Genomic DNA, 21,073 nt, shown 5'->3' with positions numbered 1-21,073 from the left:
CAACTTTAAAAAAAACCCCTATTGCCTCTCTTTTTCATTCTATAGCTAGAATAATATTTTCGTCATTTCTTTCACTCTGTGTATTCTCTGGAATCCACTCTAGATATGTTGCTTTTTTGCCTCTCACCTAATTTATTTTACCTTTCAATGTTATTTCTCACTTCTTTTCCCTTCTCGCCTCCATTTTTAAACCACCCTTTTCTTCCCTTCCTCCCCTCCAGCCGGCCCTCCCAATCTTCTATCCTTCTTTAACCACCCTAAATTAGTCAGGGCTGAAAGGCAGGTGCTGCACACTCTCCTCCAAAGGCCGGCTTGATGTAATACCTTTCCCTCATGCAGTTCAGTGATACCAAGTGGTTTCACAGGCTTTCAAATATCTGTTTTACATTTTTAAAGCATTAAACTGTCATGATTTTACTCAGGATCATTTAAAAACATTTTTCTGCTTACCAAGAGCTCAGTCCTGCAAGATGCTGAGCACTCAGTTCAATCTTGCAAAGTGCTGAGCTCTCTAGCCACGATCCAACAAGCATCCAACCCATTGAGGACATGCTTAACTTTCAGCACATGAGTAATCCTAGTGACTTCAGTGGGACTACGCATGACCTTAATGTTAAGCATGTGTTTAAGTGCTCTGCTGGACTGAGGCCAGAGAGCTCAGCATCTTCCGCCTACTGTCATGACTCATGATGCCAGAGGCCATGATGATTGACAGGCTTCTAGTCCAATGATAAGGCTGAGTGTGAGGTCTCCTTATTCTGAGCTGACAGTAGAAAGTGTCAGTGGCTCCCTTCCCCCACCCCCATTAGTGTGAGAAGAGAATGGAGTGTTCCATCCTCCGCTCTATCCCTCTCCCCAAAGATGATGTACAATACTCGATGGTGTGGGGTGGTGTAAAAATTTTATTGATACTCATTTGGGGTGATCTGCAAAACTAACTCATAAGAAATGCAGCATTTCCAAATTTATGCCAATAAAATTTTTATGCTACACCATCATGTATTCTCTATATGTATCTACAAACATGTGCTCTGTATACATCTTCATTTACAATAAAACTAATTAGCCAATAAGTCACATTTGAGGCTGTACCTCAAATGTTCAGACATCCAAGTTCAATTTACATACTAATGGTTGCATATTTGCCTTTAATAGATGTACTATTAGAAAGCAAACATAATAAATGGATAACCATTTCAGCATGGAGTTACCCTATCTTGATGAAAAATATCTGAAACCGCAACAACCAGTGAATCTATTTACTTTTTTTATTGGGAAATAATGCTAATCACAGACTAAGAAAATAAATGTAAATTATACAGAGCAGCATACTAATGGTGGATCATTAGACCCACCCCCTTCACAGTACGTAATCAGTTCAAATAGGATGAAATGGTTGGCTTGGACCTTAGATTTTATTTTTCTGAGACAGAACTAGCAACATACAGGCAAAGCTGCTTAAGTTTTGAAAATGTTTTCCCTTAGGCCTGTCAGTTTGTTCTATTTTTGGTCTCCCTGAGATTTCCAGAACAAGTCCTCTATCCAGGGGTGGCTCTAGGCACCAGCTAAACAAGCTGGTTCCTAGGGCACTAAAATATATGGGGCGGCATAATGCTGGGGCTCCAGCTCATACCTGAAGCGGCATCCCGGGAGGTAACCAGCCTGTTGTTCTGCCGCCGGGTGCAGCAGGGCAGGGAGCCGGCTAAGTGAGGAACTTGTCCCCGCCGCTCTCCTGTGGGCAGCGGTCACCCCCCACCCCCCAGGTGGGGGCCAGTAGCACGGCCCTGCTTCAGCTGCAGAGGATGGGAGGAACATGGTGCCCGGGCGGGCCGCTCCTCCTTGGCTTGTCCTCGCCTCTGCCTCCTCCTTCTCCTCCCCTCTGCGCCACCTCCTGCCAAAGGATTAGAGCAGCAGCTCGTGCCAGGGCCAAAGCGAAGACCAAGAATGAGCGGGTATGGCATCCAGCAGCAGCCCCAACCCCTGGCCCTGAGAGCGGCGGTGACAGGAGATGAATCCACCTCGGGCCATATCTGCAGCAAGGTAAGAGTTGGGCCGGGCGGGAGGATTTTGTTGAAATTAAATGTTAAAATTACTCGAGTAGGAAATTGTTTTATTTCACTAACTACAAATTCTCTGTTTTCATTTTTTTTAAATTGTAAACAGTCAAAACAAAACTGCAAAGTGAAAACATATAAAAGCTCAAAAAAAAAAAAAAAGCCAGGGGCAGCCAAAAATTTTTTTGCTTGGGGCAGCAAAAAACCTAGAGCCGGCCCTGCCTCTATCTCCCAGTGGCCTCTCTCTCTCTCTCTAGCTCCTAAGGTATCAGGCTAGGGACATTTCACTTGTCTGAGGAAACTGATGACTACCCAGTGGTGAATGGGTAATGAGAGGTTTTAAAGCTGCATGGTGTGGAGCAGCAAGAAACCTCAGGTGTGTAGTGAACAAGGTGCTAATTGGGTAAACAGAACTCTGTTGTGGATTATGGGCTTGATCCTGCAGTCATTACTCACACAAAACACTCAAGGAAGACAAACAGGAGTAGGGGAGGTATACAGGAGCAGCAGCCACCAAGGGAGACAGGAAAGGAACACTGTATATTACAGAGGTATATTGTCAAGGATCCATAAACATTCTTACTCTTTTTTTTCCTTATTTTAGAGTCCGCACAACTTTAAAAACAGTAACAACCACCCCACAGGAAACCCAATATTGTTATGTCTTGACAATACAACACACCAAGAAGCTGCATGGTCTTATGGTTAAGGCACTGAATTTGCACTCAAGAGATTTGGGTTAGATTCCTAGCTCAGCTACAGACTTCCTGTGTGATCTTCCCAAGTCGCTTGTTCTCTCTGTCACATTAAACCCTCTGCAAAATGGGGATAACACCACCTCCATTCTTTCACTTTTTGTTGGCCTCTTCAAGTAAGGCTCTTAGTAAGTGTCTATGCAATGCCTGGTGCTACGGGACCCTGATCTCAGGTGCACCCTAGGCTCCGCTGCAATAGAAATAAATAATGAAAAAAGCAGCCACTGGGAAATGTAACTCACTTTGTGCAGAAGAACAATACTCCCACAAGACTGAAACAACATGCTGCTTAGTGTGGCAGTGAAACAACTGAGATTCCAGAAAACCGCCTTGGCAACAGAACCCATCTGTCAACACCTACAGGTGTGCAGCATTTTATATGAACCTCTCTCCTCTTCCCTCCCCAAATGTCATTTTATTTTTGTACCCTTCCCTGTGTGAGGTGCCAACATCTGAGGTCTTTTTCACAAGAACACCAGCTCAGAACAATTCAGGAAGTGGTCATTATCTGTATGTGTAACTATGCTAGTTGCTCTGATGAATGGAGATATCACATAATATACTAGATCAAATCACACAGTTTCCCCATCTGTAAAATGGGGATGACGACTCTGGGTATGGCTACATTTAGAGCTGCACAGCGTTGCCGCAGGAGCGCTCCCGCGGCAGCACTTTGAAGTGCGAGTGTGGTCGCGGTGCCAGCGCTGGGAGAGAGCTCTCCCAGTGCTGCACGTACTCCACTTCTCCGTGGGGATTGGCTTACAGTGCTGGGAGCCGCGCTCCCAGTGCTGGGGCAGTGTTTACACTGGCGCTTTGCAGTGCTGTAAAGCGCCAGTGTAGCTAAGCCCTCCGATCTCCTTTGTAAAGCACTCTGAAATCTGCTGAGGAAAGATGCTATAGAAGAACTAGATATTTATTAGTATTATTATAGACAGGTCCAAGTGATTTCCTTTAATTATAACATCATGTTCTTCAGGTGCTCAGTTTTTCCCATCTTTTACGTTCCAGGTTCTACCTCCCACCTGCTTTACATTCTGAACATAGGCAACAAATGCTAGTGATTGCAGGGCAACAACTTCCCGTGATCCTCCATACTCACGTGACATGACAAGTTATAGGCTGAGCCATTTAGTTAATCCAGGTCAACACAGTACTCTCAGACTGCTGTGCCAGCTGAGCACAAAGGTATGTGAGTTGTCAGCTTCTGCCAGCAGCTTCTTGACACACTACTGTTTGCATTCAAACACCAAATGACTGTGATGATAGAGTACAAGCCTGACAAATTCAGACTGTTAAAGTGTTCTTTACAGTATGTGTTTCTTGCATTAGTAAGTCCTGAGAATGCGTTCAAATTAAATTCCATCTTTGAACAAGAGTATATTCAACCCAGATAATATTAAAGGTTATTGCTTTCCAATGAGATGATCTTGTCTATTTGAAGAATGTTTTAATGAACAGTGGAGAAATATAATTTGAAAATTATGCACCACCATTTATAAGAATTGATAGAGTAAACTCCAAAGGTTCAAAAGTTTGGTTCAGTTAAGCACTGAAAGTATGAATCCATGCCTCCTGGAGTCTGCACAACTGGGCTGAGAAGTTTGTGAGGACAGGCTCTCAATATTTCTGTTGTACCTAGCTTCTTTTCACTTAGGCTGAAAATGCTACAGTGGCTTTCCTCTAACATCCATCTGAAAAATCATATAGGCCTCCATATTGGAAGGCCATGTTTGCAGCCAGGCTATAACTTTTCTATGAAATTTTATACGAATTGGACAAATGGTTCCTTAATGATGATATGCTAAAAGTAGGAGGGTTTATCAAAGTTAAAGTCTGCTAATTTGCTTTTGCCACTTAGTAGCAAAATGACAGAAAGAAGAGATAAAAATTAGTTTATTAGATTCCCCTAGTTGGGATCTAGACAACAGCACTATACATTACCTGATTACAGTCTCATCTGAATGGTTATTAACTCTTTAAAAAGGAGTATATGGGTTTTCAGCTCTTAATAGCTCAATATAAGAAAGGGTAGTTCAGCACCCATAGGGGGACACACCTCAAAGAATTCCAATTATTATACAAAATAAGTAACCTCTCTCTTTTCTTTGAGTATTGTTCCTATGGATGTTCCACCTCAGGAGACTCCCAAGCAGTACCTCAATACGGAGGAGGCTACCGAGGAGGTGATTCAGCACAGACTGTAGAACAGTGTCACCAAAAGCCGTGTCAGATCTGGAAGCAGGCACAAGAGCATAGTGCCAGGAAAACATGTGTACCTAAGACCAGGTGACTGCCCTGCAGATGTATGAGATATGAAGCAGTTTTTCAGTGCAGCTGCAGAGGTAGATTGAGCCCCAATGGGCTTAATCATTCTGATAAGGCAAAACCCTGTTGTTTATAACAGATTAAGATCCATTCTGTTCAGTCTCTAAGTGCAAACCTGATGTCCTTTCATTCATTTCACAATTGAGATGAAAATCCATGGGGAAGCCCTAAAAGGGCCGAGTCCTGTGGAGGTAAAAGGCAAGAGCTTTTTTTATGTCCAGTGTATGGAGGTTTGTTTCTTCTCTTACAGACTGAGGCATGGGATAAAACGCCAGTATCTGAATCTCCTGATCAATGCAAAATTCTGAAGAAACAGTTAGGAAGCAAGGGTGTGGACACAGTGTTACCATATCGCTATAGAACAGTGGTTTTCAATCTGGGGACTGCAGACTATGTCTAAGATTTCCAAGGGAGTCCACATCTCCATTTGAAAATTTTTAGGGGTCTGCAAATGAAAAAAAGTTTGAAAACCACTGCTATAGGACAGTGCACGGGGGATCAGGCATCAAGGCTGCAAGTTCCCCGACACTTCTGACTGAGGTGAATGCTTTGAGGAATGAGGTATTACAGGACCAAAAAAAGAGGGAACATGTTCCCAGGAGTTCAAACATGGATTTCCTCAGCACACTGAGAACCAAGTTGAGAGGTCCCATGATGAAGTTGGCTCCCTAAGAGGAGGATAGAGACTGAACAAACCTTTAATAAACCTCATAGTGGTTGGGTAGGTGAAGAAAGCCAGTCGATAGTCCATGTGTGTGAAAAACTGTGATAGCAGTTAGGTGAACCTTAATGGAGCTCACCAATAAGCCTGTGATTTTTAAATTCAGGAGGTAATCAAGAATGTGTGTCAAACAGGACTCAAGAAGAGGTATAGATCAGTGGTTGCATGAAATCTGGAAGGTTTCCACTTCTTCAGGAGTTTTCCTTGTCAGGGGTTTTCTACTATGAAGCAGTACTGTTTATACCTCTGGGGAGCAGTCTTGTTCCATACCAGAGAGCCATTTTGAAGCCATGCGTTGAGGTGAAGCATCGAGAGGTTGGGTTGGATGATGGATCCTGACTCCAGGATGAGGAAGTTTGCTGTTAGAGGAAGGCAGAGAGGGTGGTTGCACAGACATGTAAACCAGCTCTAGGAACCACACCACTCTCAGCTATGATGGTGCTATGAGGATGGCTAAAACTTCCTCCTGTTTCAATTTTCTAGGACGTTGAGCAATAAAGGTGGCAGGGGATAAGTATGCAGCAATACACAAGGCCAGGAAATGACTAGGGCATCTCCTGTTGAGTTGTGGATGTGCCCTCCTCTTGAGCAGAACCGTCTGCACTTCACATTGGATGGTGTCACAAAGAGATCTATCTGCATATGACCTCAGGTAGGACATATCTCTTGGAATACGTCATTGTTCATCTCCCACTCAAGGTTGATGTGTAAATGCCTGCTGAGGGATCCCGATACTGTGTGTGTAGTCCTATCAGATTGTCAAAAACAGATAGTTAAGGGTTAATGTCTCTTTTACCTGTAAAGGGTTAACAAGCTCAGTGAACCTGGCTGACACCTGACCAAAGGACCAATCGGGAGACAAGATACTTTCAAATCTTGGTGGAGGGAAGTCTTTGTTTTGTGCTGTTTGTTCTGTTCTTTGTTCTCTCTTGGAATTAAGAGGAGCCAGACATGCAACCAGGTTTCTCCAATCTTTCTGAAACAGTCTCTCATGTTCTAACTAGTAAGTACTAGATAGAAGGTGAATTAGTCTTTATATTTGTTTTCTTGATTTGCAAATGTGTCTTTTTCTGGAAAAATATTTTACCTCTGTTTGCTGTAACTTATACTTGTATTTTGCTGGAAGAATATTTGACCTCTGTTTGCTGCAACTTATGCTTAGGCTAGGAGGGAGGGAGTCCCTCTGGTCTATGTAAAGCTGAGACCCTGTAAACATTTTTCTCTCTTGATTTTACAGAGATAATTTTTACTTTTTCTTTCTTTAATTAAAAGCTTTTCTTTTTAAGAACCTGATTGATTTTGTCCTTGTGTAAGACCCAAGGGGACTGGGTCTGAACTCACCAGGGATTGGTGGGGGGAAAGGAGAAGGGAGGAAGGTGAATTTCTCTCTGTTTTAAGATTCAAGGAGTTTGAATCACAGTAATCTCTCAGGGTAACCCAGGGAGGGGAAAGTCTGGGAGGGGAAAGGTAGGGGAATGATTTATTTCCCCTTGTTTTAAGACTCAAGGGGTTTGGGTCTTGGTCTCCCCAGGGAAGGTTTTGGGGGGACAAGGAGTGCACCAGACACTGAAATCTCTGGTTGGTGGCAGCGCTATATGATCTAAACTAGGAATTAAGCTTAGAAGGGTACAGGCAGGTCCCTACTTTCTGGACGCTAAAGTTCAAAGTGGGAAAGAGACCCTGACACAGATAAACTGCTAAGTTCAGAATCCTGTGTGAAACGTATCAGTTCCATAGTTTCACGGATTTGGTGTTTAAGGACTCAGATCTTGCTCCTCCTTGCTGACTGATATTATAAATTGCCGCTCTATTGTCCAGCATTACTCTGATCAGGTGGACCAAGACGTGTGGTAGGAAGTGCTGACAAACGTAACAAACCACTCTGAACTCTAATATGTCGATAGGGAGGATTGTTTCCCAAGGAATCCATTTGCCCTGAATGGTGAAGTTTTGGGAGTGTGCGCTCTAGAAAATCAAGGAGGCATCTGTAGTGATGGTTCTCGTGGGAAGAGGCTGCAGGAATGGAACTTCCATGCACATTCTTTGTGGATCCTTCCTCCAATTTAGAGAATCAAGGCCCCTCTGAGGTACAAATACTTGCTTGGATAGACTGGTTGTTGGGAGTAGAGACAGTTCTCAGCCAAGCCTGAAGACACCGAGAGTGTAGTCTTGCTAACGGTGTCACAAACATACGAGCTACTATATATGTTTCAGGAGTTGCAGGCAAGCCCTTGCTGTGGTTTGCAAGCTCTGTTGCAATGTTGCCATTCGGCTCTGATGGTGGTGGAGTCCACGGTGGTGTCAATGAAGTTTGTGTGTTGAGTATGTTTGATGGTAAACTTTTCTGTGTTGAACTGGAGGCCCAGTGAGTGGAATAGAGATAGGGTCTTACTGGTTGCAGTCAGTGCCTCAAGAAATGAGAGACTTTTCAGGAGGTGATCGTCTACGTAAGATAAAACAATTATTCCCAGCTGGTGAAGATGGGTTGCAACAGCTGAGAGGACTTTGGGACAGTGGAGAGGCCAAAGGGTAGGGCATGATATTGGTAGTGGTTCCTGACCACCATAAAACAAACAAACATCTGTGTCAGGGGTGCACAGCAATATGAAAATAAGCATAGCGAAGATCGAGGGAAACAAACCATCTCCTGGACCCAGAGAGGGAATCATCACTGCTGGGATTACTATTCTGAATGGCTGACAGCAAACAAAGGTGTTCAAAGTCCTGAGATCAAGAATTCGTCCCCACCCTCTATTTTATTCCTGGATCAGGAAGTCTTGGGAACAGAACCCTTTCCCAACAAAGTCTGGTGGAACAGGTTGTATCACCCCCACTGTTAGAAGGGATTGTACATCCTGTCCCAAAAAATTCTCAAGAGAAGGCTTACTGAAGAGGGATGGTTGATGGGGGGCAGGCAGGTAAGGAGCTGCAATGGATGGAATAGCCAGTAGAAATCACCTCCAAGATCCACCTATCCCATGTGATGAGCTTCCAGGAAGTTAGGAAATGGGAGAGATGATCCCATTAAGGGTGAATGGGGGGAATAGATGCAGCATAGAACCTGGAGCAGAAGTCAGGATATTGGGTTAGTTGGACCATTGGTCTGACGCAGTATGGCCATTCTTATGTTCTGATGAAAAGGCGTGCCCTTCATGTCTGGCTACAGATGACAGTACTGGCAACAATTTCAGCTTGGCTTTGGAGACCTTATGTTTCAAAGGCACCAAGCCTGGTGCTGCTTTAGGTTGCTTACCTGACAGTTTCTCAGTAGGTGGCATGGTATTCTTAGCCAATGCTGTGGTCTCTCTACTGGAAGGGAAGAGAGCCTTAGCAGTACCCAAATCAGGACACAAGGTCTCCTGAAACACAGACTGAGGTTGTGACTTTCCTCTTCTTTTATCCTGTTTTGGACAATGGGGTCTTCTCTTCTCTGAGAGTCTGGATGGTTCTGAAGGGCTCCCAGGGTTTTTGCTTACTGTTGCAGCGGATATGGTTGTTGGAGCTCTCTGAGCAACCAGATACACAATACAGAGGGGTGACTCAGACCCCATAAGTCTGTGAGGCTTCTCCATTAACAGGAATTTTAGTCTATCATAAGAACAACTATACTGGGTCAGACCAATAGTCCACCTAGCCCAGTCTCCTGTCTCTGACAGTGGCTGATGCCAGATGCTTCAGAGGGAATAAACAGGACAGGGCAATTTTAAGTGATCTATCCTGTCATTCAGTCCCAGTTTATGGCAGTCGGAAGTTTAGGGACATCCAGAGCACAGTTGTATCCCTGGCCATCTTGGCTAATAGAATTGATGAATCTAGGCTCCATGAACTTATCTAATTCTCTTTTTTACCCAGTTATACTTTTGGCCTTCAAAACATCCAATGGCAATGAGTTCCACAGGTTGATTGTGTGTTGTGTGAAGAAATACTTTCTTTTGTTTTAAACCTGCTGCCTATTAATTTCATCAGGTGAGCCTGAGTTCTTATGTTATGTGAAGGGGTAAACAACACTTCCTTATCCACTTTCTCCGTATCATTTATGATTGTGTAGCCCTCTATCATAATTGTCTCTCTCTAAGCTGAATGGCCCCAGTCTTTTTAAGCTCTCCTTGTCTGGAAGCTATTCCATACCCCTAATCCTTTTCACTGCCCTTCTCTGTACCGTTTCCAATTCTAGTATATCTTTTTGAGATGGGGCGACCAGAACTGCATGCAGTATTCAAGTTGTGGTCATACCATGGATTTATATAGTGGCATGATACTTTCTGTTTTATTATCTATCCTTCAATTTCTTAGAGCTGCGTTTAAATCCTGCGCCTATCATACATTTGGAAGGAAAGTGAATCTATCTCAGGCAGCAAAGGCAGTTTGAATGCTTGTCGCTGTGGGAAAAGGACTTATGGCAGGTCTGGCAGGGTTTGGAGTCCAAATCTTGGGCATAACCCACACTCAAGGCTGCGGATCAAGGACTAAGGAACAAAAATAAAGGCTCAGAATGCACAAATGAAGAAGAGAAGGTGTTCTTAACAACAGAAAACAAAAAAAATGAAAAGAAAGGATTAAGCAAGAAAGGTAGCAAGCTGTGTAGCTAGCTAATAGGCACTGCAATGATCCATCTCAAGCTGCAAGTGGCTGAGAAGGAACTGGAGTGGTGGTGGGTCTTCTCCCTTCCTGTATACTTTTGTACTGGAGCACCAGGATGTCAAGGGCACAGACACTGCTGATGAAAATATCCGATCAAGAATGCATGGGCACGCGCACATCCTGATGCAGAGCAACCACAGGGATGCCATTCAAAGAAGAACCTCATAGCAAGCTTTCAGAGTCAAATCCTGACTGCTCACGAGACTCCTCAGAGACATTAGAACATAAGAACATAAGAATGGCCATACTGGGTCAGACCAAATGTCCATCCAGCCCAGTATCCTGTCTACCAACAGTGGCCAATGCCAGGTGCCCCAGAGGGAGTGAACCTAAGAGGTAATGACCAAGTGATCTCTCTCCTGCCATCCATTACCACCCTCTGACAAACAGAGGCTAGGGACACCATTCCTTACCCATCCTGGCTAATAGCCATTAATAGACAACCTCCATGAATTTATCTAGTTCTCTTTTAAACCCTGTTGTAGTTCTAAGTCCTCACAACCTCCTCAAGCAAGGAGTTCCACAGTTGACTGTGCGCTGTGTGAAGAAGTTCCTTTTATTTGTTTTAAACTTGCTGCCCATTAATTTCATTTGGTGACCCCTAGTTCTTATATTATGGGAACAAGTAAATAACTTTTCCTTATTCACTTTCTCCACACCACTCATGATTTTATATACCTCTATCATATCCCCCCTTAGTCTCTTTTCCAAGCTGAAGAGTCCTAGCCTCTTTAGTCTCTCCTCATATGGGACCCATTACAAACCCCTAATCATTTTAGTTGCCCTTCCCTAACACCAGTATATCTTTTTTTGAGATGAGGAGACCACATCTGTATGCAGTATTCAAGATTTGGAGTGTACCATGGATTTATATAAGGGCAATAAAATATTCTCAGTCTTATCCTCTATCCCCTTTTTAATGATTCCTAAGATCCTGTTTGCTTTTTTGACTGCCGCTGCACACTGTGTGGATGTCTTCAAAGAACTATCCATGAGGACGCCAAGATCTTTTCCCTGATTAGTTGTAGCTAAATTAGCCCCCATCATATTTTATGTATAGTTGGGGTTATTTTTCCCAATATGCATTACTTTACATTTATCCACATTAAATTTTATTTGCCATTTTGTTGCCCTTGAGGGGGCCCTTTAGGGATCTGGGGCAAAAATCTGTCTGGGGATTGGTCCTGCTTTAAGCAGGAGGTTGGACTAGATGATCTTCTAAGGTCCCTTCCAACTCTGATATTCTATGAATCTATCTTTTTGAAGTTCTTCACAGTCTGTTTTGGTCTTAACTATCTTGAGCAATTTAGTATTATCTGCAAACTTTGCCACCTCACTTTTTACCCCTTTTTCCAGATCATTTATGAATAAGTTGAATAGGATTGGTCCTAGACTGACCCTTGCCGAACACCACTAGTTACCTCTCTCTATTCTGAAAATTTACCATTTATTCCTACCCTCTGTTCCCTGTCTTTTAACCAGTTCTCAATCCATGAAAGGATCTACCCTCTTATCCCATGACAGCTTAATTCACGTAAGAGCCTTTGGTGAGGGACCTTGTCAAAGGCTTTCTGGAAATCTAAGTATACTATGTTCACTGGATCTCCCTTGTCCACATGTTTGTTGACTCCTTCAAAGAACTCTAATAGATTAGTAAGACATGATTTCCCTTTACAGAAATCATGTTGACTTTTGCCCAACAATTTATGTTCTTCTCTGAGTCTGACAATTTTATTCTTTATGATTGTTTCAACTAATTTGCCCGGAACTGACATTAGATTTACCAGTTTGTAATTGCCGGGATCACCTCTAGAGCCGTTTTTAAATATTGGCGTTACATTAGCTAACTTCCAGTCACTGGGTACAGAAGCCGATTTAAAGGACAGGTTACAAACCATAGTTAGTAGTCCCGCAATTTCACATTTGAGTTCTTTCAGAACTCTTGGGTGAATGCCATCTGGTTCTGGTGACTTGTTACTGTTAAGACCACCCCAAGTCACCAGAATTCCTAAAAGGAGTTTTAGTCCCTTATCAAACTCCTTCTTAAATTGTTTAGTTAGCTTTGTAAGAATTAAAAGGGTGTTTATCTCATAGACTAGGGACCCCTGAAAAGACATCCAGCAGCAACCCCACAAAGTGTAGCCGAAAACCAAATTTTACCTTATTACCCTGCCAACAATCCTATTCTGGTTTGTTGAGCCTATTTTGGATCATTTGGGGCTGAGGGCCCTAAAGTGGGGAGGGAGGAGCACAGTAAGGCTGGTGGAACCACCAAAGGCTAAAGGGGCAATGGCTAGGGAAGCTGCCATCTAGCCTCTCACAAAATTCATGGGGAAGGAAATAGAGATTCAAAAGTCAGTCTTCCAAAGAGCATCCTAAGGCTCAGGAGTGTAGAGGAGAGACCTCAATATTGGTGCAAAATGATATTAATAAAATAATTATATTTTTTAAAATGTTAAGTCACTAAACTTGTCTGTGCCTTTACTGAAGTTTATGATATATGTATCACTATCATCTACCTTATCTCCCAATGGCAAGCAAATATCAGGGAAGATGAACATTTATTTACAGCCATAAAATGTGTATTACCTCCAAATGTGTTTACACCAACTCTGGGATGCAGTTTTATAACTTCTATTTTGCTTTAACATTCTATACTATTTTCTTTCATACTATGTTTTGAAAGATTTATATACATGTTAATTATTGTGCCTTGTATACAATGTAGATATGAGTTTGCAATTACAAATTGTAAAAAGACTGCAAACAGTAAATTGTAAATCTAGAACCTATTTAGTCAAAAAAAGTCAACAAACAAATTAGAGTTATCAAAGAATGAGATAAGTCTCCTGTGTATAAGATATTGGCTTGATACAAAGGCAATACTTATTTCAAGAAGACAAACCATATAAACATGCATGTTTTAGGAAGAGACCTGATTGTGAGCTAGAAAATGTAGGGTGTGTTATCATAGTAATAAATATAAGTAAGCCTATTCAAAGAAGTCTAGAACTATCATCATTAAAATGAATTTTATAATTACTCTAAAAACTTATTCAGAAAAAGCCTCTAGAATACACCTGTGTCATTGGAAGTATTTAAAACCTTTTGTTTATTTCTTAAATGTTGAAATGGCAAACACCTTTCTGAAATGCATACTTGCAAATATGTTAATTAAATGCAAAGCTCCTAATACCTTTGCTATGTAAATAGTGAAATACTTCATGTACAAATATAGCAAGGTCATTTGATGTCATAACTGATTACTAATATAAGAAGCCATTTAAGTAAAGAAATATGCACATTAATTAGGAAACTAGTTACCTGATAATCCTTTAGCAATCCCTCATCAAATTTGTGAAGACAAGAACAACCTCTCCAAAAACAAGTAAAAAGAAAAGACAATACCCTCTCTGATAACACTTGAAGAATTTAATTTTAAAAGTCTACTTTGAGAGCTGACCTTAACAGAGAGAACTGGAGTGTTTGGACTCATTTGAAACAGAATTTCAACTTCAATTAAACTCTGATGAAACCAAAGGAATATCTTTGAAAATTGACTGAATATAAAGAAAGAGTTAAAACTAACTTTAAAAGTCATTTGATGCTTTTCTGACAGAAGAACAACAAAGGCAAGTCAAAAAAATGTTATTCGTTATTCAGACAGCACATTCAGGAGATGAGATGACCCAAGCCAACTCTGAAGGCATGAAGCAGTGAAAGAAGGACAGCAACTAACTTTAAATCTACATAAGACTGAAACAACAGGTGTGTTTTCTTACATTCATGGAAGTAGAAAGGAAAGAGTATAAACCCCCCCTCAGAAGTGAGCACCCCCTGTACACACACCCTCTGCTACTCTGCTTCAACAAGAACTCTACAATTCATCACCTCCTGTTCATCTCTACAAGCAAGCTGATACAGACAGATAAGAAAAACAGAAAAGACTCAAGAAACTAACTCAGGCAATAGCTTCCCAACACTTCAACATGGATTGATGAGAGGACATTAACTAAGACACTTGTCAAGAGACTAGATTTAAAACTCTTGTAATGATTTTATTGGAATATGAAATTGCTATTGTAACTTAAAATACTAACAGTGTCTCTTGTTAATCACCAAGTGATTAGAGCAATGGTTCTCAACCAGGGGCACATGTACTCCTGGGGGTATGCAGAGGTCTTCCAAGGGGTACATCAACTCATCTAGATATTTGCCTATTTTTACAACAGACTACATAAAAAATCAGTACAACAGTTTTACAACAGACTACTAGCAAAGTCAGTACAAACTAAAATTTCATACGACTTGTTTATATTGCTCTATATGCAATACACTGAAATGTAAATACAGTATTTATATTCCAATTGATTTATTTTATAAGTATATGGTAAAAATGAGACAGTAAGCAATGTTTCAGTCATAATGTGATGTAACACTTTTGCATTTTTATGTGTGATTTTGTAAGCAAGTAGTTTTTAAGCAACGTGAAACTTGGGATGCAAAAGACAAATCAGACTCCTGAAAGGGGTACAGTAGTCTGGAAAGGTGGAGAGCCATTGGATTAGACCATATATTCCTGGAGAGGAGACAGGCTAAACTCTGGTAAACAGAGAAATAGCGAGATTTAATTGGATTTAAGATTCTTAATATTTGTAACTGGCCTTTCTCAAAGACAGCTCCTGATATGGCTTCTTCTAAGTAACTGACTTCAAATATTTCCTTCAATTTCATAGGATTTTGTTAAAATTACTTATTTTGCCAATTTATAAACTTATTTATTATTATTTATTATTATTATTATTACTATTATTAATAACTAGACAGGACCCACCAATCCTTAAATTCTTTTACCCAATCATAAACAGCCTTTAAGTATCTAATCAGACACTAAAGCTAGAGTCACAATAATTTGGGGGAAACAATATACTTTGATCTTAATTAACCAAAGGGAAAGCAGTCCTCAGAGGTTTTCACTCTGTGGGGTGTAATCTCTGTTAAAAGCTCTCCACAGAGAAACATACAGAAGAGATTGTAATGGAAGTAACGAGCTTGTCATTTATGTTCAGTCACTCGTGTTGTTTGATGTCCTATTTTCCTTTCTTTAATAGTAAAATAACACTGGCTAATAATCGTGATGATTTTGCTTGCTCTTGCTCATGGTGTTCCCTAAGAAATGTTAAAGAACCCCTGTGACTAAAGCAGTGGTGGGAGCCACACCCCGGAGTTCTTAGCAAGAGAAACAATTAGTAACAGCTGGCCGATCATTCCTTGCTTCTCTAAGACAAATATTTTTAATAAAATTCCTCGGTGTCCAGAAATTTAAAATAATCCCTTTCTACCACACAGGAGGGACACACACCTACTCAGACTAAACAAGCACACCTGGGCCCACAGGGAAGTTCAGTGTCTGGTGAGCCTCCTAAGGCTTGCAGTAGGAAAGGTGCGGGGAGCCCAACTAACCTTATAAAACTAACAATACATGGAGGCTAAGGGCCTCCCGCTGAGCCTTCTCTAGAGCTTGTGGGAGCCGAGGGTTAGGGAGGCCCCTGAAAAGAGGCTTGAGTGGGGGTGGCGGGCTGCTAGTTTCTTTGTGGTCTCACAAGCCTCCAAAGGCCTACAGAGATCGAGGCCTCATGATGAACCCTGGCCAGTTCAGACACTTACTCTGGTAGATACTTCTCTTAGGTGCCTCCTAGGGGTTGCAGGGTCTTAGAATGTGTGTATTAATAAGGCTTCCCAACTTCAGACATCAGGAAGGGAGGAATGCCCCTTTCTACATCCTCTCCCCTCCACCGTTCCAAGTTAGCACTTTAAAAAAATAAGGAAATTCCGACATAAAATACTTCATCGAGGTGAAGTTAAGGTTTCTGTCCTTGGTTGGCATGCTTATTATCTTTCAGCTATATTAGAATCACACAAGAAATTAGAAGCCTAAGGAATTCAGTTAACAATGGAAACATTTTAAAGTATGGAAATTCACACAGTTAAGATAGCGAAATTGCCATGGTTTTGCCCCACAAGAAATCACTGAGTGTCTGAGAATTCACTTATAGAGGCAGAACTAAATATGTATTTTTTGTTATTCTAGGTTGGCTATCTGCTGACTTAGAGAACTATAACAATTTACAAGTATTAGAAGAGCACTAAGATGAGGAGAAAATTGTTTAAGGTGGTGTATGGTGGTAAAACTGGGAGCAATGGCATGAAACTGAGCAAAGAAAAAATTTCACAAGCTAGCAGGAAAATGTTTTTACTAAACTCTGCTGGACTGTGAAATAGTCTGCCAGTGGATGTGGAAGACGGTCTGGAACTGGAGTATTTTAAAATGGACAGAATTTTGCCTAATACAGTCTAAGTCCTCTCAGATCCCTAATTTCTATGATTTCACATGGAGAACAACTTTTGACTATTACTATAGGGACCATTTTCATCTATCTCAAGAGGAGAGAAACTTTTTTTTTTTGGTGCTGGCATAGAGAAATTTGAAGGAATAGTCTGAGCATCACAGAAGTGTTACGTTTTATGTTTTGAAGAGATTCATTTAATGATGGAAAAGGAGAGCTGCTGTTAAATCTGGTCAAGGAAAGTAAAACACTTGTAATGAAATTCAAAGCTCTCAATAAACATTATTTTGTCATTCTAACTTCTGTATAAGCATGATGCTGATCAGAATTAAACTGAATGCTATGTGACAAGCTACCAGAAAAAATCAGGCAAATCCAGAGTCTGTCTATCTTTAGGAAACACTGCAAGGCCTTTCTCTTTGAGAAACTTTTCAGCCATATGTGACACACTCAATTCAAACACTCCTTTTATTCCTAAACCCTAGTAACTGCCCTCTCCAAAGGAAAACCGTACCCCAAGCAGAGTTTTGACCCCGTGAAAGGAGGGATACCCAAAGATTCATGAAGTCCAACAGGGACTTCCTATTCCTAATGATTAGACATGGAAGGTGCTCAGATACAACAATGATGGGTGACAGCATAACATTTTAACATAGATTAGATTAGATAAGATAAATTTCATCACCTGGAGCCTCACATCCACAATAACATTAAGAGAGAAGAAAATAAAGTTGTTTTTTTTCACTAGGCTTTTCAGCTTTGACTGAGTTCTGTCAGTCATTTTCATGGTTTGCTTTGACTGGCTCCTCCTTCCTGGAAAGTTGGAGTTGTAAGTATGCGTACTGTATTTGAATGGATGTCTGGGTATTTGAAACCTCCAGCTGGAGTTTGATCTTTGTGAACACACTGGAATATTTAGGTTTGCTCTTGTGTAGGTCCTTTTTACAGTATTTCACAGGAGAACTGTGGAGGCCTTTCCCCAATCTAATATGCCAATGCATCTTCATTGCTAGGTGATTGTACAAATGTGAGAGCTGTTTCAACAGCTGATTCAGATTTACTGTAATTTTTCTTTTAATATTATATTTACTTTCAAAAAAAAAAAAAACCAAACTGGTTCACAAATTAAGTGAGAGGAATAGTAAAGACACTAGTGTTTAAAGTTCACCTCTCCCACATTGACATAGTACTGCAACAATTATTATCTAATTTCTCCTAAAGAGATACCTGGTAAAATTTCAGTAGCTAGTTTAACTTTTCAGTAACCCCTTCCAATGGAGAATGATGCCAGTTGACTTGACCCTCCCCATGCCGATGGTAAAGTATACTCTGAATGCAGCAGTGCCTTTCAATCAATTCATGTTCAGCTGCTGTATTACTGCAATGAGTGTGGCAGTCTGCCAGCTACAGAAACGTTAGAATGGTTTTGATGGCAGAGTTACTACAAAAGTGCTGCTGAAACTCCAGCTTGCAACTCACCCATAGAACAGGCTGAGGAAAATGCTGCTGATACATTGGGGCAAAGGAAACTTGCGCTTGTTAAGTATCATTAAAAGCTGTACCCACATACACATTGAAGATAGCAGGTCACATTTCCAAACTGTTTTGTAGAGGGTTCGCCAAGCAACTCCCAGTGACTTGAATGTACACAGCATGGCTGTAACACTAGGCAAAGATTTAGGAATTTATTACAGTATTTTTAGAGGCAGCTTCCATTCAAAGTAACACAGAATTACAACCCTCATTCAGGAAATCACGTAAGCACATTCTTGAATTCATCCCTATCCAGGAAAAACATGTAAGCATGTGCTTCAGTGCTGTCCTTAACAGAGATGATTTTCTGAATATCTAGAGCTCAATAAAAATGTTCCATCATTGATATAAATGTATGGTAATGACAGGATTTTACCACATCAGCTGAAATTTTATTATGATTTTAAATTGCATTTTACTATTGAAAACAATTTTGATTATTTAACATCCCGTCTCCTTTGGTAATGATCAATCCCTCCTACAGACAGAAAATTTTATATATCTTACCTGAAAATGCACTTTTTGGTCAATGTGAGGCACACTAAACTGTTTCAGGAAGCGTTCGTCTTCACTCCAGAACAGGCGGATGTCAGGGATATCATAGAGTATCATGGCCAACCTCTCTAATCCCAGGCCAAATGCCCAGCCAATTTTCTCCTCAGCACCAGCTGCAATAAACAAAGATAAAAATCCAAGGGCTTAAATGTGGCACATGAAAAATTGCTAATACAATGCCCATCTCTTTCCCAAGGAAGATGCTAAAGAAGCATGAAAGGAAAAAAGTCTCCAAGTAATTGTCAGATGATGCTAAAGCCTGATCGTCATCCCATCAAAGTCAGTGGCAAACATGATCGAGGAAGTATGACCGAGTTCAAAAGTAAGCAAGGCTTGTGACCAGGAAGTCTTGCTCACTTGGCTCTCTGGCTGCAGTTAGACTTTGAAGACACAATTAGCAGAAGTGTATATTGCCTTTCTTTATATTACTCCTCTACTGTGCTTATAGGTTAAACACTTAATATTTTATTCAATTATGCTGTATAATACATACAAAAATTGGTTTACAATCCAAAGCATTTTAGTTGGGCTGATAGACAAGGCCAGTGCAGAGTTAACACTGTCACTAGCATTTGGGAGGATCAGAACAGTCGCTTTCAAGGTTACAGTAAGATCAGTTCAGACAAACTGTTTGCAGAACAAAGGGATTTAGGATACCGCCAGTGTTAATAACAAACAACACCTCTACCCAGACAGCTCTTAGATCAGTAGAGGCTTTTGCTCCTGGAGAAAGCTGTTACTCCCAGATAAGCAAGGTTCTGTTATTATAGCAGTTAAATAATGATTAATAATTCTTTGTACTTATATAGCACTATGTATGTGAGGATCTCTCAGATCTTTGCAGAGGTTCATGACACAAGACCCCCGTCAAGAAGGTGAATAGTCTTATCCTCATTATTTACAGTAGCGTAAATTGAGGCACAAAGATATTAGAGTAAGTTTTTTAAAAAAATGGAGCCTAAAGTTAGACTCCAAAATCCACATACAGACATATGCCTAATTTTCAACAGTGCTAAGTTCCCAACAGCTCCCACTGAAGCTCAGCCCTTTTAAACAATCAAGCAATTGCCTAAAGGTGTATTTAAGCTTCCAGTTTTTAAAACCCTGGTCTAAGAAATGTGCCCCAGTTCACACAGGAAGCTGGTTATAGAATTCTGTTTCCTGATTTCTATCCCTGTTACCATCCATGGAAGGAAACTCCAGCAGGGAGCCCATGAGAGCCTTCCTGTAATTAGGGCAATTGCTACCGCCTAGAGGTGCACTGTCCCCATTAGTGCAGAAGAGGAACATCACATAGTCCTGGATTCTTGAAGGCAGACATAACAAGAATTAGAAAAGAAGTGTAATCATTGTTTTGATTTATTTAATTAACCTGAACTTCCTTATGTTATTTAGAATATTAGAGTCCCTCAGCAGGATTCCAGTGTCCTTTATTTGTGCTATCAACTGGCTCACGCTGCACTTTCCAGACATTGCAGTGGGAGATTAATCCATTTTATAAAGAATAATCCATAGCAGGGATAGTCAATAGGTGGACCGTGGGCCAAATCTGGACTGCCAGACACTTTTGAACAGACCGCAACATCTTTTTATTTACTTATTTCCATTATTATTGTTTTTGTATTATTTTCTCTGGAGTCTGGACCTTGACAATGCCTTGACCAAGAAATTTGGACCTTGGCAAAAAATAATTGATTACTCCTGATCCATAGAGTCAGAACTGTAAATATCCTGCTCTGTCCTCCTTATGATGTTCTCGGGTACAGAGTGAAGTGCCCATTCAGGTTCTCTGAAAGCAGACAAGGTAAGAAGCAGTCTCTGCATATATGTCACACTAAAAAGGCTGGATTTTGCAAGGTTGGTTACCCAATTTTTATATCATATAAAGGGCAGATACAAAGACACAAATGTCACCAAGTGACTTTTTTTTTTAAAAAACTCATACTGAAAAAATAAAGGAAACTGAAAGCTAAGGTTGCTGCTAAGTTATTTGGAACCCACTACAGAGAACTGTGTTAATTACCAAGACATCTGATGAAGTGGGTTTTAGCCCATGAAAGCTTATTCCCAAATAAATTTGTTAGTCTCAGAGGTGTCACAAGTACTCCTCACTCTTTTTGCAGATACAGACTAACATGGCTA

The 21,073-nt window shown here is 40.9% G+C and overlaps 1 protein-coding gene across 1 annotated transcript in view; it reads right to left on the bottom strand.

The window, feature by feature from the left end:
* Nucleotides 1-21,073, bottom strand: part of FARS2 (phenylalanyl-tRNA synthetase 2, mitochondrial) — a 360,192-nt gene that overhangs the window by 135,855 nt on the left and 203,264 nt on the right. The window contains exon 8 of the mRNA XM_050940051.1: nucleotides 18,884-19,044. Coding sequence (XP_050796008.1) covers nucleotides 18,884-19,044 — 161 coding nt within the window. The remainder of the gene's footprint in view (nucleotides 1-18,883; nucleotides 19,045-21,073) is intronic.

This window comes from Gopherus flavomarginatus, chromosome 2 (assembly GCF_025201925.1).
Source record: "Gopherus flavomarginatus isolate rGopFla2 chromosome 2, rGopFla2.mat.asm, whole genome shotgun sequence".
Classification (NCBI taxonomy): domain Eukaryota; kingdom Metazoa; phylum Chordata; order Testudines; family Testudinidae; genus Gopherus; species Gopherus flavomarginatus.
Note: the sequence above shows the minus strand (reverse complement) of the source record. Positions and strands in the feature narration are given on the sequence as shown.